General features: G+C 37.7%; 1 protein-coding gene across 1 annotated transcript; it reads left to right on the forward strand.

Moving 5' to 3' along the window:
- Window positions 1–216: 216 nt before the first annotated feature.
- Window positions 217–17,106, forward strand: FBXO30 (F-box protein 30). Its single transcript, XM_039230914.1, has 3 exons — window positions 217–360; window positions 8,651–10,703; window positions 15,022–17,106. The coding sequence occupies exons 2-3, from the start codon at window positions 8,667–8,669 to the stop codon at window positions 15,223–15,225; spliced, it is 2,241 nt and encodes a 746-aa protein (XP_039086845.1). The 5' UTR covers window positions 217–360; window positions 8,651–8,666; the 3' UTR covers window positions 15,226–17,106.
- The last annotated feature ends 8,939 nt before the right edge of the window (window positions 17,107–26,045 follow it).

The raw sequence follows: 26,045 nt of genomic DNA on the forward strand, positions 1-26,045 counted from the left end.
GGGGGGTGCGCGTCCCCGCCGGGCTCAGCGTGCGCGTCCCCGCCGGGCTCAGCGTGCGCGTCCCCGCCGGGCTCAGCGTGCGCGTCCCCGCTGGGACTGCAGCGGGCCCGGAGGCCCGGCCCGGCCGGGTGGGCGGGGCCGAGCGGAGCGGGGCGGGGCGCGCGAGGAGGGCGGCCGTCAGGGGAGGAGGCGAGGAGCTGGAGCCGAGGAGAAAAGGCGGCGGCCCGGCGTGGCTCAGAGGCCCGGAGGAGGCGGACCGCACGGGGGTGTGGGGCGCGGAGCGGCCGGGATCGCGCGGAGCAGCCGGGCACGGCGGCCTCGGCAGCCAGGGCCTGGGCCGCGGTTCGGTCGCGCGGGGCGGTGAGTGTCGGGAGGCCGGCTGCGCCGAGGACTGAGGCGGCGGCCGGGCGGTGCGAGGCCCGCGGCGGCGGCGGCGGCGGCGGCGGCCTTGGGGTCGGCGGGCCGGGCCTGGGGCGGGGTAAGCACGGCTCGCGCCGGCCCCGCGGGTCCCGGGCCGGCCGGCCTGGCGCGCCCACAGGGCGTCCGCGGCGTGGGCGTCCGCGCAGGTCGTCCTGCCCGGGCCGCGGTGGAGGCAGGCGGTCAGCAATGGCGACCCACCGCCGACCCCCGTGTCACCTGGCTGGCGTGTCCGTGCCCTGGGGAGGGAGGGGTGACGCGGGAGGTAGACTTGGGAAACCCTCAGAACGTTAAAAAACCGGCCTCTTTCCTTTTGCCATTTGAAAACTTGGGTCGTTTGGGGACAGACGGGTTAAATTTAGGAAGATTGGGAGGCATTATTTACTGTCTTCACGGGATGAGTGAAGTTGGTAACTTTTCCATTCATGGTAGTGAGCGGATCTTAGTCTTAGCCGCTGAGAGCCCTTATTAAAGAGAAACTTCCTGATTGTCTGGATCTGAGGGGCATGGCCACTTCCAAGTTGTTTGTGTCCTGTCCGTGGAACCGTGCTTGGAAGGGGGCCATGGAGTGCGCGTTGAACGCAAAGTAGTCTCCTCTGAGTGTGTTTATAACGTGGGTATTTGGGAGAATAGAGGTAGACGGGCAGAGCAGTATGTTGTTTACCATGGACTTGTACTCCATTCCCTTGTTTTTCTTTCTCAGCCGTGTCGTAAGTCCCAGATAAAAGATGGTTGGGAAGGAATTGACCTTTTATTCCATAATTACTTGGTTGACTCTGATCCAGAAGGAAGCTATTTATGGGCATTTTGATATCCGTGTAGAGTAACTTAAAACTCTTTAAATACAAACCTCCCAAACTTTTTAAACTTTTTTTTTTTTTTTTTTGCCGCATTCCAATACCGTGTTGTATCCTTTAGAGATCTAAGAAGGTATATGAACAGATATTGCATTTGCTCGTATTTGTTAAGGTTTTACAAAGTAACACCCCAGTGATCGACGCAGCAAAGGGAAAAGAAGAGCATAAAATGTTTGCTTAGGAATTTTCAGGGTTTAATTTTTCGGTGTGCAGTTTTCGCTGAATCACTGTTCTTTATGCTTAGTCACTGTTTCTCACTTCAGAAGCTTAATTGAGGAAAACATGGTGTTTTGGCAACTTTTAAGTTGCCAGTTTGTTTGTACCTAGTACTTTAATGCAGTGACATAAGCTTTTTTGTGCGGTTCTGGAAATGTTAGTGGGTGAAGTTTTGTGAGTGTTACCAGAGAACTAAAGTTTCCGATATAGGCAAGCTGTTACGCATTACGAGTGGGCTAGGTATTTAATTTCAACCCAATATTTCTCCATCTTTACCATTGGAGACTTTTAAAAAATACAAAGTATCCTAATACAATACTTATTAAAGAGCAATAATACTTTGAGATAATGTATATAGTTAGAGGGGTACTTTAAGGTCACCACATACGCTTTGGTTAATGTGTTTGCTCTTTGATAATACTGTACTATATTACTGAAATGTGACTTTCAGTAGGATAGGCCCTGTGGTATTTTGTATGATTTTGGATATATCTTTTAACTGACTTCCTATGACAGTTTCATTAAAAGGACATTGTATCTGTAGAATTCTTTGACAAACTCTTCAATGAAAAAGCTTTATAAAATTCTTCGTTTCAAGTTCACTTTGATGAACTATGGGAGATTGGCGTTAGACTAATGGTTTCTGTGTTGTAGGCAGCTAGATAATTACAGGTAAGCATACCCCAGTTAAAGCCCAGTCTGGAAATCTTTTACAGAAAGGTTGTGTTGTGTGTGGATAATGTTGACATAGGTTATTTACTCATACTGTTGGTTTTTATAAGTTTTATAATTATAAATGACTTGATATAAAACACTATTTTACATTAAGCTTTGTGTATGTAAATATGGCTGTCGTGTAAAGTGAAGTACATCCTTTTCCGAGGAATGTATTGTATCTTGTTGGACACATTTAATTGTACCAACCTTTATAGAGTTCTAGGTGGTTTTCACAGTAGAGTAATAGCCTCAAGGTCACAAAGCTGAGATTTCCTTAGAAGCCCGTTCCCCTCTGCCATGATGCTCTTTTCAGTAAGCTGAGTACCACCATTTGGGTGGATTAGTTTTATCTGAGTATAAATTCAAATAGCTTCTGGCCTGTGTATTAGATATTTATTAATATTTTAATTTGATATAAGTCGGTAACAGCCTCATTTGCTTATTTAGTGGAGAGCATTGCAAGCAGTTAGAACTTTAACTTTGAAATAAGCTATTCATGATTATATTTAGACTAGAAGATAAATGTTTTGATTATATCAAAACTAGAATGGTTAAACATTTGAAAAAAATTCCATACAATTAGATTCATCATTCTATAAATAAAAAGTCAGAACCAAAATCTAATGCAAAGAGTGTGTACAGTGTAACCCCTTAGCCATTTTGGACTCATCAGGAAGGCATGTGCTTTGAGTTGGAAGTTAAATGATAGTGGATTTTCAATCTTGCCTAGTCACTGCCACTCTCCCTCCCACCCCTGTTTAAACCAGTGAAATAAGATGTCCAACTGAGGTTATAGATTTCTTATGGTTTTTAAAACTGATTGCACTTGATCCTCAAATCACCCAGCAGGTGTTTGTATTTAATATAACTTGTACAGTTAATTGTATTACTATGATTAGTGCCTCCGACTGTACAAGAAGATTGAAACTTGCTTGGAGCTGCTTAGAACTGATTGCTAAATGTCAGATTTCAGTTGTAGACTTGCTTGTGTTAACTAATAGTACATGTCTGTCTGTACTTCCATTTTAGCCTTACATTAAAACAACATTTTATTAAGTGGAATTATGTTTCACCTAGTACCATATTAGCTATAATATTAAGTAGTAGACTGATGCTGCTTCCATTTTTGAGCTTCTTTTCTTAACTGTATGCCTACTCAGGCACGTGCATGTGTGCACACACCTCTGCCCCTCTCTGCTTTTCTTTTTGAAACTGATGCTTCTATATTCAAGTAACCAGTAACCAGAACGCAAAGTCGATTAGGGAGTTAAAATAGTGGAACAATATACAAGTAAACATTGACTTCTGTGCCTTTTATGACACCACTTTTTAAAGTTTTTAAAATAATGGAAGGTTGAAATTAACTTTGACTTTCTTTTCCCTTTGATTTGCTTTTTTCGTAGACAATTTACTCTATATATAGTGCTTGGAACATATAACTTAGGTCCTCAGTAAGTGTTTGAGCACTATGGACTTTTTATAGCTGGTACAGTGAGGTAATTTGGGCACAATCTGATTGTCTAATACTAAGTCTGAAAGGTTGTATTTTTGTGTGAAGTCTGTGGATTCACATGAAATCAGGAATCTCGTTTTGTTTTGGAGTCCATGTGGCTATTTCTTGTAGTATAATTCTTTCATTTATTCATGTTTCTAAAATAAGTGAAGCTCCAATTAGGCACAGTCTAGAATACAGGGAACACAAGAATGGATGAGACAGAGATGGTTCTGTCTCCTTCATGGAGTGTAAAGTTTTCCTGGAGGGTAGTTACTAAAGTTATTAAAGGATAACGGTTTATTTAAAGAATTGTGACTGGTATTATCAGAGAAGAATGCAATATGTACTGAGCCCACCGCATAATATGGGATCCATACCTTGCTTTTGGTATGTGGAAAGTAACACTGAAGCTGAGACCTAAAGATTTGAGGCAGCAATTGGGGAGGGGGAGGCGGGGAGAGGTATGCATGTGTGTGCACAGGTCTTGCTCACAGAGGCATACATAGCCCAAAGCGTTAAGTGCTTTGGGCGACTTGACTTATAGTGATTTAACATCATGCTAACTTGTGATGTTTTGTTTATTTATCGCCTTACTTATTTTAATGAATTTGGAAAAATAAAGAAATGGGTTTTTGAGGACAATTATTTTTAGGTCTAGAAATAGCTTAAATGACAAGGCCTCATTTCACTGTACAGGAGAATGCCATGTCTTAGAACTATTTTTATGGATTGCTTGTCCGTCAGAGAGTATGAGTTGGCCAAGAATTTCTGTTGGAGAAAATTGAAACTATTGTAAAGCATTTAATCATTTACAGATATTTTCTAGTCCAATGAGACTTTTTCCAGTCATTTAACTTTAAGGGTAAATTAAAAGAGATGTTATTTGGAATGTTAAAATTCTTTTAAAGAGAGTTTAAGAAAACTTAATATTGAGTTTTCGGTTAAGCTTATCTTTAATTTGAAGCCTCAGTTTTAGCAGCGTGTTTTCTACTGGGTCTGCTGTGTCATTCAGCTGATCAGTGAGGGATGGATGCTTTAAACCCATTTCTCATGATTTAGGAGCAATTGCAGAATACTTCATGGAGGCATAGTTAATTTGGTGATGATCTTGATTAGAAAAAGAATGGGTCTGGAAGTTTAAAATTTTTAAGCTGAGGGTTCTATCCCCAGAGTACTCTTTGGGCATTATCTAGCACATTTTCTTAACTTATTTTTTTAATGTATTTACTTGTAAAATGGAATTAAACTTGATTCCTACTTTGTATAGCTGTTTTGGGAATTGTTAAATTGATATTCTTGTTCCATAAGTTTATACTGAGTATTACAAATGTAGGTTATTTTAATAGTAGTTTTAAACACTATGTTCAAAGTGAAGTTACATGCTATTGTAATTACAAAGGACCAAAAAGACTTTCTTGACCGCAGGGGTGACTAAGTGTTGGAATAAACTACACGCAAAGTTGTGTAATCTCCATTCCTCAAATAACATCTTAAAATTGGATCACCAGTTACTGAAGTGCTGCCTATTTTCTTAAGCTTTTATGAGTAAACATATCTGTTGTTGTCCATGTGCATTGATCAGGTATAGACTTAAATCCTAGCTCTACCACGTACTAGGTAGATGACCTTGGGCAAGTCACTTAAACCTTTCTGAACGTCCATTTTCTCTGGGTTGTTGTGAGGATTAAGGGACATTAAGTGAAATGATATATACATAAGGGGTAAAATTGGTACGTAGTCAGTGCTCTTTTTCCCTTCGAAGTCCACTTCAGTAAGTAAATATTGTAGACTCATTGCTGTGGATGCTTTTATTTTTGTTCTTTAAAAACATTTCTCTTATTCTGAGGGGAGTAGTGTGGAACAAGCTATTTATTTTTTGAACCTTGAGATCCCTTCTATGTCTTCCTTTCAAAGTGGTCTCTGTTTTGCATTTAACTTAGTTGTTTGTGGCAATTGCTATTTTAGAATTAAGTGATGTTTTTGAGATGTGTTCTGCCTGCTGTGGTCATGTGATGTGCACATAACATAAAGTGTTTCTACAAGTTACGAGAGCAGTGGCCACTTCTTTAGAACTGCTTGTATTTTTAGGTTCTCTCTTAGTAACAGTCCAGCTTATAACCCTCAGCATGTGAGATGAACTCAGTCTTGTTGCAAAATAAGAAAGATACAGCTGTTTTCACAATCTAATCACTCAATAAAATTTGTCTTAATTCTTACTAACGTTTCTCTTTGAACCGCTGCTTAATTTACAAATGTTTGTTGTAATTAGTCTGTCATTTCTTCTATTATGACTCTGTTAGCATGTGTGTGTTTACCATATAGGTTCTGTCTTAACCTGTACAATTTATGGGGATAAACGTTCAGAAATATTTAATTCATAATTGTTTTTTTAAATACAATTTAAAAATATAGTTTTCTTGTTAAATGTGTGCTTTGGTTTTTTTTCCCTCCAGACATCAGTAAGTGGCATAATAGCAACTCAGAATTTTCTCCTTAATCCACAAAAGCTCTATCAGTATTAGGTAGACTTTTGTTACTGTTTGACAAAAATCAACCCTGGACTGGAGAAAAACAGATAGCAAAGTTGGGAGTAATTAGTTTACATTAGCCACCTTGAACCCAGATAAAATTTATGGAAAAACATGTCAGAGAGCTAGTAATCTTTTATGCACTGAAGTGAAGAAAATAGGCTAAGAATCAACTTCTTACCTAGAAAATTATAACTATTACACTGCAATTTAATTTGGGTAATGTGATGAGTTGCCCATGCCATATAGAAGAGAAATGTAGAATAAGCGGTTGGGTGTAGAGTTTGGAAGAGGGATCTGGGCAAGCAGTATAGATTAGTTTTCAGCATATAGGTGGCAATTGAAGCTTTTGAGAAATTGAGAGCACCCAGGGGGAATGTATAGAATGAGCAAGAAATGATCCCTGAAGAAGAGAAATATTTTAGAAGAAAAGATTAAGGAGGGGCGCCTGGGTGGCTCAGTCGGTTGAGCGTCCGACTTTGGCTCAGGTCATGATCTCACGGTTCGTGGGTTCGAGCCCCACGTCGGGCTCTGTGCTGACAGCTCAGAGCCTGGAGCCTGCTTCAGATTCTGTATCTCCCTCTCTCTCTGACTCTCCCCTGCTCACGCAGTCTCCCTCTCTCTCTCAGAAATAAATAAAACATTAAAAAAAAAAAAAAGAAGAAAAGATTAAGGAATAACTGGAGATGGGGGTGGTGGTGGGGGGCGGAACCGGGGAAATGTGACATCTTGAAAACTAAAGGAAAGACGAATAGTTCAAAAATGGAGGGAGTAATCAGCATAATAAAGGAAATGGCCAAGGAAGAGGATGTCTGGAAAAAAATGCTCTTTGGATTTGGCATTGAGGATCTCAAAGCAGTTTTAATGACTGGTGGTAAAAATAAAGCCTGATTAGAGGGCTGAAGAGTACACGGGAGGTTTGAAGGTTTGGTTTTCTTTTTTTTCTCTTTTCTTTTTCCTTCTGAAGCTTGACTAGGAAAAAAGAAAGGTAGTAAAAGGGGGATAATGTTTTATTATTTAGATTTTTTAAAATGAAATCATTCTGCAAGTTTTTACTGCTCATAGGAACAAGCCAATAAAGACGTTGAAGATTACAGAAAAGAAATACAGGGAGTAGTGTCAGTAATTATAATTAAATCAGTATATTTTGCTGATGTTTTCTCTTATTTTTGTATAAATTTTTCTTGATAAAAGCAGGAAAGACCATTAGGTATCTGCAAACCCCTCCTAATATTTTATAGTTACTATTACTTTGCTCAGATCCTCAGTGACTTCCTATTACTCGAAGTCCAACCTCCTGAGAGTAGCATAAGCACAATCCTAATGATTTGCTTTATTTCTAGCATCCTGCTTCATCTCCCCCAGCTATGTAGCATTTCACCTTGTGACCCAGCAATACGAAGAAACTTGAGATTCCCTGAACATGTTTGCCAGTTCTTGCTTTTCTGCATTTACATATATTGTTACTTCAGTATTGAATACTTCCCTACCTTTCCAGCTCTCCCCTTCTATGCTTAAGATTTCCCATCATTCAAGACTACTGTGAATTCTTCTCTAGTCCCTACCATGCTGATAATTATCTTCTCTGTGTTAACCATTCTACTTCTGTCAAATTGATCACATAATAATTGATCACAAAATAATGATTTTTACTGTTGTGTCTCAGACCTGCTGTAAGTAGTTCCTTGGGAAGGGGGCACCATGTCTTACTAATAATCTTTATATTGCCACCCCAAACACAGTGCCTGGTACAGAGTAGTTAAACAGTAAACAGATGTTTAATAAATGAATGGAAACTGTGACCCTCAGAAGTAAGTGATTTGCCTATAACCACAAACTGGAAATGGAACTTACATTTTCTGGGTAAATTCCCTGTACGAAATAAGGCTCACTGTGGTGATATATAGAAGGAGTGATCAATGGATTAAATCCTAAATGAATTCATATATTTAGAGAGAATAAAAGGAAACCTTCTAATACTTTTAGATAAGTATATTCATGATATTCAGGTCATTCCCTTCTAGGAATATGATGAGGTTTCTGCAGTATGGGTGCTTCAGAATCAGTTTCAAAAAAATAAAAGCTAAAGCATTCTTGGAAATCTATGTTAGATATGCATTAATTTGTTTTTTGGCATCATTTTATGTACTACACAGTGTACTAGAATTCAAGTATTATATTTTGAAACATTTGGCCTTTTAGGCATATGATACATGAAAATGAACTGCATTTGTTATTTGAAGTGCTTAAATTGTTTCAAGATGGACTGATTATACGTAAAATAAACTTAAGTGTGTTTATATATTTCATCCTACAATAAGTCAGTACACCTTTATGATTTGATTTATGTTATTCAGCAGTTTTTAAAAATTGACCACATTTTGTCTAACTTCGTATCTTTTTTCCGTCTCAACAACTAGAGCTGGACTTGCCAGTATGGAGGAGGAGCTGCAGCATTCACACTGTGTGAATTGTGTCAGTAGACGGTGTATGACCAGACCAGAGCCCGGGATTTCCTGTGACCTAATTGGTTGTCCATTGGTTTGTGGAGCAGTTTTCCATTCTTGTAAAGCTGATGAGCATCGACTTTTATGTCCATTTGAACGAGTGCCTTGCTTAAATAGTGATTTCGGATGTCCGTTTACAATGGCTCGAAATAAAGTTGCTGAACATCTAGAAATGTGTCCTGCAAGTGTGGTGTGCTGTACTATGGAGTGGAACCGATGGCCAGTTAGTTATGCAGATCGGAAATCGTATGAAAATCTAAGCAGAGATGTCGATGAAGTGGCACAATTAGATATGGCCTTGGCCCTTCAAGACCAAAGGATGCTCTTAGAATCTCTCAAAGTAGCCACCATGATGTCAAAGGCAACTGATAAAGTGGCAGAACCTAGAGAACAAATCTCAGTTAAACCAAGTGTCCCAGAAGTACCACATACTAATGGTTTGGTACCTGTTGATGAAGAATCGTATGGTGCACTTTACCAAGCTACTGTAGAAACAACCAGAAGTTTGGCTGCTGCCTTAGATATCCTGAATACCGCCACCAGAGACATTGGCATGTTAAGTACAAGTCTTTGCGCTTCCCCAGATGAAATGAATGAAGAGCAAAATGCCAGAGCAAGCTTGCAGAATAGACACTTGAAAGACCAGGACCATCTTTTCGAGGATGAGATAGGAGCAGTGGGTGGAATTGACCACAGTGACACAGGTCTGAGTGTCCAGTCTGAACAAAATGGTTCAAGTGACTTACTGTGTGACTCCGATGCCAGTTCTTACGGCGCTTCTGCTCTTTGTAATGGCTTTTCTTTGGAAAATATATGTACGCAGGCCATAGACAGAAATCAGAAATTACATGGTGATTCAAAACAAAGTAACTTAACAAATGGAGAATGTATAGCGTCAGATGGCACTTCAGATCCTTCCAGTTCACTTTCAGTAGCAGCACAACTTAGGGAAGTCATACCATCCAGTGCTTTGCCTAATGGTACAGTTCAGCATATCCTCATGCCAGATGGTGAGGATGAAGAATTGTGTTGGAGAAAAGTAGACTTAGGGGACTTGAGCAGTGTGGATGTCTTATCTTTCAGTCATCCTCCTCCATTCAAATTTCTTTCTAATTCATATTGGTCTAAACCAAAAGAAGATAAAGCAGTAGATACATCAGATTTGGAAGTTGCAGAAGATCCAATGGGCCTCCAAGGAATAGACCTAATCACAGCAGCATTACTGTTTTGTCTGGGAGATTCTCCAGGTGGGAGGGGTATATCTGATAGTCGCATGGTTGATGTTTATCACGTGGATTTTGGGACTCAGACTTTTTCACTTCCATCTGCAATATTAGCTACAAATACAATGGTTGGGGAGATAGCTTCAGCTTCAGCTTGTGATCATGCCAATCCACAGCTTTCAAATCCAAGTCCTTTTCAGACACTTGGGCTGGATTTAGTATTGGAATGTGTCGCTAGGTACCAACCCAAGCAGCGTTCAATGTTTACATTTGTTTGTGGACAGTTATTTAGAAGAAAAGAATTTTCTTCACATTTTAAGAACGTGCATGGTGACATTCATGCTGGACTCAATGGCTGGATGGAACAGAGGTGTCCTTTAGCATATTATGGTTGTACCTACTCTCAGCGTAGATTTTGTCCGTCAACACAAGGAGCAAAGATTATACATGACCGCCATTTGAGGTCATTTGGAGTTCAGCCTTGTGTATCTACAGTATTAGTGGAGCCTGCTAGAAACTGTGTGTTGGGATTACATAGTGACCATCTAAGTAGTCTTCCTTTTGAGGTCCTACAACATATTGCAGGCTTTCTTGATGGCTTCAGTTTATGCCAGCTCTCATGTGTATCCAAGTTAATGAGGGATGTGTGTGGCAGCCTGCTTCAGTCTCGTGGAATGGTCATACTGCAATGGGGGAAAAAGAAGTATCCAGAAGGAAATTCATCATGGCAAATAAAAGAAAAGGTGAGTTTAATCTCCACTGTATCATTTCCTCAATTGACATATGGTAGACACTTAATGTTGCAGAATTAATAAATTTAAGATCTTGTTGAAAAATTGACCATCCTTATACTTCAATATGACAGACTTTTTAAAAATAATGATAGTTAGTGGAAGACTAGGTTAAAATTATTTGTTATAATCACATATTTACTGCAGACATCCTACTATTAGATTCTAATGTAGCAGAGGCCACTTCTGTTTTTTCATTTGAGCAGTTGTGTACTTAATTTTTCTGTAACAACTCCTTTTGAGTCCATGTTAACCACCTTCTGTGTTGAGTTCCGTCTGAAACATTTTCACCATAGGACAATGGAGGAAGCAGGACAAGGGTTTTCACTGCTTACACTTGGCAGTTTCTCTCCATTCCTAGCAAGTTCTTTCTTGGAATTTGGTTATTTCAGGTAGAAATTAAATGGAGATTAAAAAAAAAAAAGTTAAGTGCTACCATTAGTCAGTGACCGGTGGAGTATTTGGGGGGCTAGAGAGCATACATGGATACGTGTGGTAATGTGTTAGGTTGAAGTCAAGAGGTAAGAGTAGGGGGTCAGACTTGATCCTGGAGGTGGGGGCTCTGGGTGTAGGACTGACAAGAGAGGGTTGCATACAGGAGGCTTGTGCTGGGGATTGGGGCCGACCTGGGAACAAATCCTGGCTCTACCATTTCCTCTTGTGAAAAGTCTACTTTTGTCCACCTTCTTTTTTATCTTGAAAATTTTTTAATTTATTTTTTTTAAGAAATTTTTACACCCATCATGGGGCTCAAACTCCCAATGTTAATATCAAGAGTCACTCCACAGACTGAGCCAGCCAGGTGACCCTACTTTTGCCCACTTTCTGAGACATCATCTAAGAGAAACTAGAAGGCATTACAAGTATCTTTTATTGCAGATTTTCATTTTAGAACATTTATAATATGACATTTTGTATTTTATAAAATGGAAAAAATTTCACCTAGGTTGCACAGGTTTCAAATTTCTAGCTACTGTGTTCTTATCACCCTTAGGTTTTCTCTGACTTTTATTCATTCGCTCCCGTTTTTCAGAATTCTGCATCTTTTGTGTTCTCCTGAAGCTTTGACCAACAGATGAATACACTATTTTATCATTTTTTTCCCCAAATGGGAATTCTGGTGGCAGAAGGTTTTGTATTTATCGTGTACCTCATACTTGGTATCTTTCTTCCATTTAGGATGGGATACTCCGTGCGTGGTCTCTTTTTGTCCTTGCCCATTAGTATTGACCTATGAGGTGAAATATTTTCTGGGAATTCTATTCCTGCAGAAAATCTCATCTACTTTTGGAGTTTAAATTGCCATCACTTACACAGATTCCTTACACATCTGTATCCTGGCTACTTTCTTCTGAACTCCAGAGCATACATGCATCTCCTGGACATTTCCACTTGATTATCTCATAGATCCATCAAACTCAGCATGTCCAACCTACTCTCTGTCTTTATCCCTCTTAATCTCAGCAGGTGGCCTTATCATCTACCACATTGCCTAACCTAGGAATTTGGGAGGTAGGGTTGACTTGTTTTATTTCCATATCTAGGTAATGACAAAGTCCTGAGTCTCCCTTCTTCATACCTCTCAGATTTGTTTTACAGTTTCCACTGCCTTTTCCTTAGCTCTGTTCCCTTTAGCTCTCTCTTGCTTACCACAGTAGCCTAGGTGGGTTTCTGTTCCTAATTGGGTCCCTTTCCAGCATATTCTCTCCGTAAGGACTAGAGTGGGAAATATGTTTCTTGTTTTAAAGAATAGTTTTTAATGTTTCATCTTTTGAGAGAGAGCATGAGTGGCGGAAGGGCAGAGAGAGCGGGAGACAGAGGATCTGAATTGGGCTCTGCACTGACAGGGTGACAGCAGCAAGTCCAGTGTGGGGATTGAATGCAAAAATGTCAAGGTCATGACCTGAGCTGAAGTTGGATGCTCAATCACCTGAGCCACCCAGACGCCCCAGGAATATATATATTTTTCAAATGTTTATTAATTTTTGAGACAGAGACAGAGCATGAGCAGGATGTGGGGGGAGACAGATTGAGAGGGAGACACAGAACCCGAAGCAGGCTTCAGGCTCTGAGCTGTCAGCACAGAGCCCAGCATGGGGCTCAAACTCACGAACCATGAGATTATGACCTGAGCTGAACCTGGATGCTTAACCAGGTGCCCCTTAAAAACTTCAATGTTTGTTCATTGTTCCAAGATAGAGGAAGATTCCTTAATGAAACATTTAGGACTTTTTTACAGTCTTAAATTCTAAGATTTATATTATAAATCTTAACATCTTCAATACCTCTTGTTATTTTATATTCCAGCTATGTTGATTTACTTACAGTTTCCTGATGTTTTCTGTCTTGCCTTTTTGCCTTACGACCTTTGAATATGTTGTCCCTAACACAGTACTTACATTTGAACATTTGCAATATGCCTGACAATTTGCTAGTAAGCATTTTACTTCTGTTAACTTATTTAATCTACTGTCCTTATTTTATGGATGAAGAAACTGAAGTTTAGAGAAGTTAAGTAACTTGTCCAACTAATTGATGGATTCAGACCTAGGGAACCTTTCTCTGGAGTTTGCTTTCTTCATCCCACTGTATTTCCTGCTTACTGTACAGATCTTCCTCAAGAAAGCCTTCTGGAATCCCCAGCCCCCACCAAAGCCTTCAGGGAGGTGCACCGCTTTGTGTTCGTGTGGCACCCCACTATATTCCCCTAGTATGTTTGCCCTACTGGAGCATTCTCTGGTCTTCTGTAATTCATGAATGCATTGTCAGTTTCTTTCATAAGACTGTAAGTTCCTTGAGAAGTGAGACTCTCTGGGAACCAAAATATCTACCGCCTAACACAGCATTGCCATATAGCAGGCACTAACGTACTTAAGGAATACTTTTGAGAGAAAAATTGGCCCATGACTAAGAAACCTTGTCACCAGGAGGTGGGAATCATCCATTTTCTCCTGACTTTGTTTCACCAGACTTAATCGTGTGGAAGTAGGGAAGCCATCTGCCACCATTGAATCTTTCATGAATTTGTTCTGCTAAAGTTTAACCAAACTACTAATTCTTCCTGTAGTTTCATAGGTATAGGGGATTGTAAGGGATGCTAGTGACATCTGTAATGTCTGTTGTTAGCTACTCTCTAGGACTCGTAGGAAATAACTCCATGCAGGAGGCATAATTGGTATAACCCCAAGCAGTATAGGAAGTAAGTACCCTTTGTGCTGAACAGTGGTGGTTTCTATTCCAGCTGAAAAATGAAAGTGTTCCCATAGAATTTGAAGGCATCTGGCCACCCTGGAAGACATTGCCCTCCTTATCTGAGACGCTCTAATGAGTGCTGAGGGCTTTTCTGAAATCTGCTGCTTTCTAGAGTTGACGAGCTTAGCTAGAATGCCAGGGCCTGTGATCTGTGCCATTTATGCTTGTTACCTGAGTCTGTCCTCCATTCGTGCTTGCTACCTGTGTTCACATAGCTCTATATTTAAAACTGTAAAGATGAGAAGGAGTCACTACTGTCATTGCTGGACCAGTAAGGTAACATTGTTTCAGGGCTTGGAGCTGCTGAGAGAGCAAAACGGAAAGTAGCCCATATTTTTACCAACAGACACATGAATAGGGATAGCAAGTGAATATTTTGCCTAGAAATGCATTTTACAATGATCTGGAATAAAATGTGATTCATTTTACAAAAGCTTTTTAATGTACATTTTCAGAAACATTTTGAATAAATTGAAGTGCCTGTATTCATGAATATTATTAAGTACCTTTAGTACTTAGAAATAGTGTATTTTTTGGCATACTCCGTATAGTATAATAGGAATGGGAGAAAAACTTAGGGGGGAAAAAAAACACATGTGTTGTCAATATCTCCAGACTCTGAATAGTTCTGTATGGCCAGTTGGGCAGGATGAAAGAGTGTGCAATATATTATTTTAGGAAGTAGCTCTGAATTTACAAGATTATGATTTTTTAAAAATTGGCTTAATAAGTCAAGTTGGATGTAGTTTTCAATGTTGAGTTATTTATTTATTTATTTATTTATTTATTTTTGGTTACTGCATTTATTGAGATGATGGTGTCATAGAAGTGATTTATAGGTTTTGGTAAACAGATTTGCCTCCAAATGGATTTATTCATTTACAGTTTTATAGCTAATTGCTGGAAACATTGTATTGGCTATTTCTCTAACAGTACAAATGTCTGCAGTTGGAGCAAGAAGTGTGTTTTGATTCTTGTAAATTGACTTGTTTAAATCTGAAGTAGACTTTTCTTTTAGGTATGGCGATTCAGTACTGCATTTTGTTCTGTTAATGAATGGAAGTTTGCTGACATCCTAAGCATGGCTGACCACTTGAAGAAATGCACTTACAACGTTGTGGAGAAACGGGAGGAAGCCATCCCACTGCCGTGTATGTGTGTGACCCGAGAACTCACTAAAGAAGGACGCTCACTTCGCTCTGTTTTAAAACCTGTACTTTAGAAAGTGTAACTCCACTTGCACATACATGCAAGCACCTAGTAAAATTTGTCATATGTGACACTTTATCAATGTATTAAAGATTACAACTAGCTAAATTTATTGCCACTATGTATATAATGTTTTGAAGTGACATATATTTTTATAAAGTACTGTTTAGTTGGAAAAAAGTTGCCTTAATGTTTGAAATGTGTGAAATTTTTGGAACTTGCTGGACAGGGTGATTTAATTTTTAGCTACATAATTTTCAGAATTAGTATTTTTAATGGTGTGCATATCTTGGTTTTTAAATTTTTTGCTTCTTAAACTAACGAGATCCTGACCAAACAATTTATTCCTCATGTTTTTTGTGGGTTATAACCCATGCATTCAAAAAGCAAAACTTTGAATCAGATTTTTTTCAGCATACGTTTTTCAGATAAAAACATTCAGTTGCTTAAGGACTGCCATAAGATCATTATAAAATTTTTATTTTTTAGTGCTCCCCTTACACAATTGTTGATACATAGATGATCTTTAATATATATTTATGTAATATTTAAAATCATGACTGATGTTTGGTAATGCATTTATCATGTTTTAAAAAGACGCAAAAATATTTTCACCTTCTATATTTGCAACTCTCATAACAGAGAGTGACCATTTGCAACTTTTGTTTTTGTTGGACATCACATCCAAAGACTCATGGCAATGTGTTTTATGACAGGTTAAAGTGAAAACAAAAAGCCTCTGAACTTATTTTAATTGGAAACTGTTCATCATATTCTGTATTTGCTAGGTTTCTGATATTTGGAGAGAAGAAAATATACCTCATTTAAAGTTCGGATTGGGCACATTGTTTGAATAAATTTCAAATATTCAGAATGCAAAGGGCTTAACTTTCTTTCCTAAGCATATAAAATTTTGCCTTTTTATGTTTATAAAAATCACAACTGTTCCTTTAAGACGTTTAACAATGTGAAATTTGGTGTCTTTGTAAGATGACAATCTTGAAATAGAGAAACCTGTCTTGGTTGACAATCTCTTGAAAACATTTCCAAGTTTATTTCCCATAGACTTCTCTACCAAAATAGTAAGAATTGCATCTTTGTGTAAAGATCAGGGCATAACAGAAAAATACTCAAAGTCTTACTGGTGAGGTATTTTATTGTAGTTTTCAATTTGATATACACTATAATTAACCTGATGTTAATTAACCAGTTTTAAAAAATGAATATACGGTGTCCGTATTTAGAATTAAATTTCAGAGATGGGGACATACACTTAAGTAATTTGTTTTAAGTAACTTCTGGCATTTAGTAGCCTGAAGTGGTGACAAGTTATTTTGCTATAACATCAAACTTCTGTTGTGTCCTCTTTTCTTACATTTGTCCCTGAGAATGCTCTGTTGTGACCCAGGTCTTGATTACCATACATGGCAGCCAGGCTGGGCAGAGGTGTTCCTTGGGCATTAGAAAGGAACTCTGAACTACTAAAGACTTCTTCTGGATGGGTCACATCTTTATTACAGTTAAAAATATAGCATTAAAGACTAATCAGTTGTTTTGCCTCACCTGTCATTTTAATTAGTAGAATAACTATTTCTATGTGTTTAAACTTTCAACTATGAGATTGAATTCTACACTATTTCTGTGAAAAAGGTCAGAAATAAGATATCAAATACTGTAAAATATAACTCTGCCTTTTAAAGTTTTGCTGAAGAATGTGTCTGGTTAGGATAGCACAAACATTAACTTTCTGTTTTATGGTTGTGCTTGTTTGGTTTTTAAGTTCAGACTTTTTGTTTCCACACTGGATCGTGAGATGTTTAACAGTTTTCCACCTTATGTTTCTTTTACACATCTTTAGCTGTTTTCTTTTTTGTTTGTTATGCCACCATGTGATTTTGTTAAAATGTTTTCTTTGTGCAACATTTGTTCAAATTCTAATAAAATTAATATTTTCCCTTTATGTGGCTCAGTAACTTAAAAAGAAAAACTTTCTTTGAAATAAAATTTTAATACTTGTTTGAGAAATTCCAAACACAGTGTTTCTAATAAGTGTACATTTTCTGCATGTTGTAAAAGTTTGTTAATTATGATTGCTCACCAATGATTTACTGGTGATCATTGTTGTTTTTAATATGGAAAACTCAATTAATTGACTTTTGTGCCTTTTCAGTGTCTTCTTGAAAGTAGTCCCATCTAGGGGTATTGAAAGGCTGAAGAGTTTCTGGCAGTATTGTTTTTCTAAACTTTATAATGGGAACAATCTATCTAGGCTTTTAAGCATGAAAAGGTTTGTGTGTCAGTTAATTGTCATTTGAGAAGTCTTTGTTGATTTCTTAGTTTTTTTCTGACCAGCAAGATAAAGGGCAGGTGTCAGGATGGAAGGAAATAACTGTATTCCATTTTATCTGCTGCCTCCTTCCCCAGAACTGCATGTTTCTCTTTTTCTCATTCTCTCTCCGTTTCTCTGTCTTTGTAATTGCCTTTGGAGACTCACAGTAGGGGTTCCCAGAAGCACCTGGGCATTTGTTAGAAATGCAGATTCCTGGGTCTCTCTGTACACCTAACCAGAAACTCTAGGAAGGAAACAAGCAGTCAGCTTTAACGGAGGCCTTCGGGTGATTCTGATGCACCCTAAAGTATGAGAACTTAGGGAAGAGCCTGGGATATGCCAGCTATTCTCCTGAATGATGTGCTATTGGAGTGGGTATGTTTGAGTATATACACACACGTATAATCCAAACTTAAGAATAATGGTAATTTGTTATTAATTAATGGTTAAACTAAGTGATGTATGTTGTGGCAACCTTATAGCTGTATAACAAACTACATTGGGTACCATGGTGGTTGGACATTTTTTTAAAAACCTAGGATTTACTAGTGTTTAAGTTTTACTAGTGTTATTACTAGTATTTCACTTGTGTTTTTTCTGTTCAAAATAAATTGCAGTGCAACATATAGTTCATTAGCATTAACGTTTAGCCTAGTCATCATCCATTCTTGTTTAGTGTTTGCAGAGTCATGTGAACATATTAGATTTCTAGGATAAACAAAAAGAGTAGATGTAGACATACTGGATTAAACCCTACAAAAATATTTGTAGGAATCCTTTCAACCCCTATCATTAAGAGAGATTAAAGGTTGAGTTTCTGAGTTATTGGTAGTATAGAATCTTGTTTTGGTCTTTGACCTTGTGCTACATATCCCATCCATGTAGTTGCTATTATTGACAGTGGGTATTAGGATCTTAGTAATTTGGAAGATAAACAACAAAACTTCCATATCCCTTGAAGATAACAGCAGCTTATATTACTATATTGATAACGTATTGTTAACCTCTAGCAATTTGTAATTTTTGGCATTTAGAAGCAAAATAGATTTCTTCATATTTTGCATCCCAGCCTAAAAAGACATAGGATTTATTGATCTTAAAAATTTTCGAAGGATTAGTTATGCAAACATTTAAAAATGTGTTTCATGCCTGACACACCATATCAGAAGGTGATGTGATGGGGACCCCCAGAGGTGGATGGTGAGAATTGCAGTAGAAGAAAGCATCTGGCCCTCATTCAGTAGACTGGACAAAGGACAAAGTCTTTGATGGGAAGAATTTTCCTGATATGTGTTTGGTTATCTAAATGCTGCTCTAAATAGTCTTACTTAACAGGTTCTTGAGGCCTAGAAAGTAAGGGAGTATTAGTTATCACTTAAAAAAATATCAAGTCATGAGTGACTCATCCATTGCATTTAATGTAATTCAGTGATGCGTTTTGTTAGGATTTGATCTAAATCTGATTTCCAAACAAGTTTTGAGCTGTGTAAGTAAAGACCAATTCTAGTAAACTTCTTTCTAAATAAAATAAGGGAGAGGGAGGATGGTTTTGTTTTAATGTCACTTTTTATGTAATTATTTTCTTTGCTTTAAAAGATCAGAGTAAGTTCAAAAGACAAGTCCTTTCAGGTTTCTATTCTAATGATGAAAAAACAGATACTCAAAGTTCAGGTGCTGGCGATTGTATGGGGATATTTCACAGAAATGTGTCCTCACCAGGTTCATTTTTTTACTTTACTAATTCAGAAAGAAGAGACATTTCTACTTTATTCAGAAAGAAGGAACATTTGGAAAATATTGTTGCCTGGAATATTTGATTCCTAATAAGTGTTTTAGAAATACTGACAGTACCAGGAGGAAAACAAGTAGAAAGAAACGAAGTATGGGTGTTATTCTGAAAGTCCTTCGCAAAAACTAGGTTTTTTGCTGAGTTTTTGCAAGTATTTTTTGCATCTGTGATTGATAAAATTCTATAAACTTGTTTATATATGTATATTTATTTGCATGTATAATCTCCATGTAGATTTTAATACATCTTGACATATTAATGGTGATACACCTTGAGGTACGTTTTTATACCTTAGAACATTTCAAAACTGACATTTTGTATTCAGGATGTTTGACATTCAAATGTGTTATTTGGAGAGTGACTTTTTATCAGTTTAATAACTGCAAAGAAATGGGCTAGCAGGCTGTCTCATGAATGTACTCCATGGAAACACAGTAAAAAAGTCATTGATATGAATCTCTTATATAATTTTTTCTCTTTTTGACATATGCTGGTCTGAGTATTGTTTACTGTGAGGAAAAGTATTTTTGAAGCAAACTGACAACATAAATGTTTCTTTTCACTGATGAAATTTTAGGCACCCCCCCAAATCACTTTTAATAATCTGTTTGCATGCAAGTATTGTGATAGGAAATGGTTCTTCAATATGTAGCTAGTTCTAGTGGTGCTAATATTGCATGTATTTGAAAGTAATAAAACTGCATTTCTGTTGAACTCTTAAGACTGACCAACTTATGAAATTATCCTTTCCAGTAAAAGAAAATTCATTAGGTTTAATTTTTTACCATTTTCTATTATAAATTGCTAGAAGTATCTTTTTCTCAGAGAAGACCCTTAAAGAGGTACATAGGTTGGTGTATGTGTTGGTTCATTCTTTGGCAAAGGTTAGAGGTAGACAGCTTTCCATACCCCTTAAAGAGTAAAATTAATTGTTGCATTAATTTTCAGTGGTATGATGATATAAAAACAGCAATAAGGTGTTACTGCTCAAAAGATTGAAGTTGAAGATAGGCGATATTGCCCTTTGCTGCCCTGAAATTTTTTCGTTGAAATTCTCTTTTCCATGTTAATTGTCATTATTGCTTCAATTTTCTGACCAGGAGATCAAAATAACGTAGATTAAGTATAACGGGGTTTTTAAAAACTTGTTCCAATGAGCACATGTTTAGTAGTTGGGGTCAAGTAAGTTTAGATTTGATTAAGTAACATTTAGCTTCTTTTAAAGTCTCAGCTGACAAGTTTGTAGTATTGAAAAACAAGTATCAGCATTCAAGTTTGTCTACATTATATGACTAAAAGATATCAAACCATAGAAATAGAAGTATGACATCTGTTCAAGAATAGAATTACCCAGTGAATATTTAATTATGTCAAGTGAATGTCTTTTATATCAATTGATAACTTTAAAAAACTAGGTCTTATATTAGAAAGGGATTTGAATAGAGAATGGTATTAATTCCCTACAACATTCCAATACCCTTGTGAGGAAAACTGACATATGCAATAAATTGCTTTAAATGGTTAATAATTCAGTGGAAATGAATTCTTAAGATTTTAATGCTGCATATAAAATATTAAAGTTGTATTGTTCATTTGATGAGTGTTTAAGCACCAGTCATTCCTAGAAACTTGAATCATTCTGAAAGATAATTGCACTGACTCATTCACTTACCTCAGGTGTCATTTAGTTTCCAATGTATCTTTTTTCCCCATGATTTACATTAATGGTTGGTTTCTCCTTAATGCTAAAGGATATGGTATTTCTTGAAAAATATGCTAAGTAAAAGAAGCTAGATACAAAAGGCCACAAATTATGTGATTCCATTTACATGAAATATCCAGAATAGGTAAATCCATTGAGAGGAATCAGATTGTGAGGGGCTGGCAGGGAGGGGTCGGAGTGGTGGGAGGTGACTGCTTAATGGGTACTGGTTTTGTTTAGTGATGAAAATATTCTAGAACAAAATAGTGTTGATTGTACAACATTGTGAATGACACTGAAATGTACACTTTAACCACAATTACAAAGGGTGGGAGTAATTTGCAGTTATTACCAAAGCCAAAAAGTACCTTGTTCTCAAGGTTTGTAAAATGCTCAAGTTCTGGTTTAGAATTAATTTACAACATTAGTAATGTGACAGATTTATTCAGTTTAAAGTCCTAATGAAATTAATAAATCTCATCACAGAAGTACTGGTAACAGCGGCAGAAATGCAGTTGTAATTCATTACAATTTCATTATTTTCATACAGTTTGGACAGTGAAAAATTGGCTTCCAGGTCAATGTTCATCTTTCATCTTTTACCTTTTCTTATGATTCCTTGGGGGAACATCTCAATCACATTTTTTAAAGGTCTGTTTTTAAAATCATGCTTTGGAAACAATTTGTATAATTTTCAGGATCATTTTTTTATAGTTTTATACTTTGTGTTCCTTTTAAAGAGCAAATCCATTGATGTATTACATAAGACTAAATTAATAAATTGAACCCTTGTATACATTTTGTATTCTTTTGTATTATCTTGTGGGGAAAACATTTGAATCTTGGGATTGGTAGTGCCTCCTTTTCTATTTGGAGAAATCAAAGCCGAGATTGTCAGTGTGTTTGTTCATTCAACAAGCATTTATTGACCACTCATGCCATGCACAGTGGAGGCTAGATTTGGGAAGGTTGTGATGTGCCAAAGCTTACAAAGGAAATTGCTACTTCTTCCTCTTCATCTCCTCTTTCTCCTCCTCCCCTTCCTTCTCCTCCTAATATCTAGTAACGATGCCAGACACATGGACAAGTTCCAAAGAAGGAAAGGGTTTAGACAGAGAATTACTTTAGATGGTTCTTTACATAAATCTTCCCCCAAATAGATGTTCTTTAGTGTAGTAAAATACACATGATCATAATTCATTTATATATGTATATAGGAACACACTTATTAACAAATTTACTTTCATGACTTTGAGAAGTTGTTTCCATATTCCTTTAAATTATTCCAATTATTTTCCACTGTTTTTTAAGGAGTTGACTTTATAAAATTATTGATTATATTCTATGTTTGAAAAAGCTAAATTGCTTTGCAAATAACTGCCTCTGTTATAATTGGGGATACATATGCCACTTAAGGTTTGTATATGCTCCAAGCTGGACAACAAGTATAATTGAATTAACTGAATGAGGCTGGCAGTGTAAATTAAACTATCAGGATAAACAGTAGACACAGGGAGACTTGTGCTACCATAGCTTTCCTCACTGCAACAGAGTCTGAAGTCAAAGAGAATGGGGGGAAGGAAAATAATTGGGATAATTCATACTCTTTATAACTTTGTTGTGATTTTTCACTTAATGATTTCTTGTTTACTTAATTTGGTATTTCTATAATAGTTGGGGCTTATTTCCAAATACATTATTTGACCCATATTTCCTTAATCATCACTTCTTATTCCATCCCCTTGGAGGCTACATTTCTGTATTTCCCAAACACCTTATAGACTTTCATGCCTCTCAGTCTTATGCTTTTCCTTTATCTAGAATGCCCTCTCCCCAACTTCTTTGTCTGGTAAAACTTTGGTTCATTGGTGAGGATCCAATTCTGATGTCACCTGTTTATTCCTAGACTACCCCAGGCCATTGAGTCACTCTATGACCCCCTACCCCACTTATTTATTTATTTATTTATTTTGCTCATACCTCTTTTCAGTATTTATCACACTGCACTGCCATTATCTATTCGCTGGTATCTGTACAATTGGAGCTTATGGTTCCCTCTAGCTAGAAAACATGTCTTACTTGACTTTGGATCCCTGTGCTTAGCAGAGAGACTTACACACATGGATGCCTGTTGAACTCATCGTGAAAAATGATTGAATACTTAATGCTGCTTCAGTTAGCTTTTGCTGCATAACATGCCATCCCAAAAGCTTCATGACTTGAAACATGAATAATTAGCCCAGGATTAGTTGGCTGAGCTATTCTAGTCTGGCTTGACTTGGCTGATCTCCGTCTGGTTGGCTCACACATCTGTGGTCAGCTGATGGGTCAGCTGGAGGTTAGATGATCTAAGACAGCTTTACTGACATGTCTGGCAGTTGGTGGGCTGTTGGCTGGGGTCCTGGGGGTGATGAGGCCATATGTCTCTCATCATCCATCAGGCTAGCCCAGGCTTATTTCCATGGCAGTAGCAAAAACAGCAAGAGACTATGTCCCATTGTGCAAGCCCTTTCCAAGTCACTGCTTGCCATATTTGTTAAAGCCCCATTTTCCAAAGTAATTACAGGTCTAAGCTCACATTTAAGGGATGAAGAAATAGACTCTACCTCAATGGGAGGAGCAGCAAAGTCATGTTGCAAATGAGCATGTATATGGGAATAGGAAGAATCGTGCCCACTTAAACCTACCACAAATGCAAATTTCCAAACTGGTAGTCCCTTCTTCCCTCATTAAATTTTTCTTATAAAAACCCTTGAATATTTAAAACCAGGGAAAGTTTAAAACCAGAATTATCTTCTGCTTTTTTCTTTCTTGAAAACTGAAAAGAGAGTAAGAAAGTACTGAATTTTATTCTTAAGAAAAATTTCAGAAGACTTTCTCGAGAGAGATGGAGTCAGAATAAAAGAAACACATTTTTGAAGGGCCTCTGTGTTTCAGTCCTCTGGGCTCAAGAGAGGACCAGAAAGTTATCAAATCTTATAGTTTCCCCATACTGATCCAATCTGATGCAGAAACAGTGGAGGGATTTTCTATCAGGAATGCTGGAGTCATATGGGGTAAATGTGCAAGGCATGGAGAAAAGGTACCAGAGCTAAAGAGTGGAGACAAGTTTGGGAAAGTTTAAGGTCCAGGGTATTGGAATGATAGGAGAGCCCCAGGGAGGAGAGAAAAGGTAGTTTGGAGAAATGTTAATGTAGCTTATGATGTGGAGTGTTTTTATGTTCTTTGGCAGAGACAACGCATGGAATTCTTATTCTGAAACCACTTTGACTTATGAATCATGCTAACTTGAGTGTAACTTGGTGTAATGACTGAGCCACATAGAACACCGATTACTTTCAGTTCACAAAACTAGAATGATAGCCCTGAAGATATAATGTTGATAGATCAGTAGGCTTTAGACATATGTCATGAGTTGGCGAATTTTATAACCAAAATTTATGTGTGGGGCTAATTCTGAGTAGCAGTGTAGTCTGGGGCTGATGGGACTTCATTCCTGACAGCTCTTTAGCAGCTGCAAATGGTGGGAGAACATGTATTGTCGGAGCCCCTCCACGCTGCTCCGGAAGGAGGAGCAGCAGCAGCGGGAGCACCATGTGGGAAAGGGACTCCTTATACTTGAATTTACAGGATCTGCTGTCATGGCCCATCTTTCATGGCTGATGTTGGAAATTTGTGTATCCGCTTTTGGTTTTACTTTGCTGCTTTCGATAGAGGATTAAGCATTTCTTAATTTTTTCTAAGAACCAATTTTGCCTTTTTAAATTTTCTCCCTTGTTTGTCTGTTACATGCCACCAACGTTTGCCTCTTCTCTTTATTTCCTTTGTTTTTACCTGTGTTTAATTTGCTTTTTATTTACCAGCTTCTCATCACGGAAACTTAGATCGCTGATGTAAACCTTTTTCTTTTTTAATATAGGCATTGAAAGATGTCAAATTTCCTCTAATTACTCCTCCAGTTGCATCCCATAAATTTTAATGTCATTTCACGGTCATTTAGTTCAAAATGCTTTCTGGTTTCTCCTATGATTCCTTCTTTTATTTATTTAGAAGTATGTTATTACATTTCCAAGTTGGGGGGATTTTACTGATTTTTTTTTACTGATTTCTAATTCCATTGTGTTCAGACTTCAAACTTTTGAAATTTATTATGGCTTTTATTTGATGGCTTGGCATGTGGCCAGTGTTGATGAAAATCAATGTGCATTTGGACAGAATGTGAATTCTACAGTTTGGACTATAGCTTTGGGTAAATACCATGCAGATGTTATATTTTCTTAGTGATTTCTTTTGCACTTGCTCTCACAATGATTGGGAGGAGAGTGTTTAAATCTCCAACTGTGAGTGTGGATTTATTTCTGTTTTTTAGTTCTGTTTTTGTTTCAAGTATTTTGAAGCTTGTAAAGGTGTATCCTTTTTTATTATTATGTCTTCCTGATGAATTGACCCTTTTGTCTTTATGACATGTTATGCTTGATCTCTGATAAAAGATAGGCTATAGAGCGGTGCCTGGGTGGCTCAGTTGGTTGGGTGTCTGACTTTGGCTCAGGTTATGATCTCACAGTTTATGAGTTTGAGCCCTGCATTGGCTCATTCCAGCTCAGAGCTGGAAGCCTGCTTCGAATTCTGTGTCTCCCTCTTTCTCTCTGCCCCTCCCCTGCTCATGCTCCGTCTGTCTCTCTCTCAGAAGAGAAATAAGTATTAATTTTTTTGAAAAGATAGGCTATAGAAAGGAAATGTTATGAAAATAAATAAAAATAGGAGAAAAAGGAATCAGGAAGGAGGGGATGAGAGGCAGCCTGCAATTAAAAAAAAAAAAAAGATCATAGTAAGCTTCCTTAAGAAGACAACATTTGAGCAAAGACTTGAAGAAGTTAGTAGAGTGGTTATCCAGGCGAAGAATTTTCCAGGCAGGCGGTAGTGGCAAGTACAAATGTCCTGAGACAAATGTGCTGAGTATTTTCAAGGGAGAGCAGAAAGCCAGTGTGGCTTGGGAGGAATGAGCGGGGTGGG

This window comes from Hyaena hyaena, unplaced genomic scaffold (assembly GCF_003009895.1).
Source record: "Hyaena hyaena isolate Hyena2069 unplaced genomic scaffold, ASM300989v1 scaffold_52, whole genome shotgun sequence".
NCBI lineage: Eukaryota > Metazoa > Chordata > Mammalia > Carnivora > Hyaenidae > Hyaena > Hyaena hyaena.

Coding starts and splice junctions, on each gene's coding strand:
- FBXO30 (XM_039230914.1), top strand. CDS start 8,667: ATGGAGGAGGAGCTGCAGCATTCACACTGTGTGAATTGTGTCAGTAGA. Junction 10,704..15,021: donor CATGGCAAATAAAAGAAAAG/GTGAGTTTAATC, acceptor CTTTTCTTTTAG/GTATGGCGATTCAGTACTGC.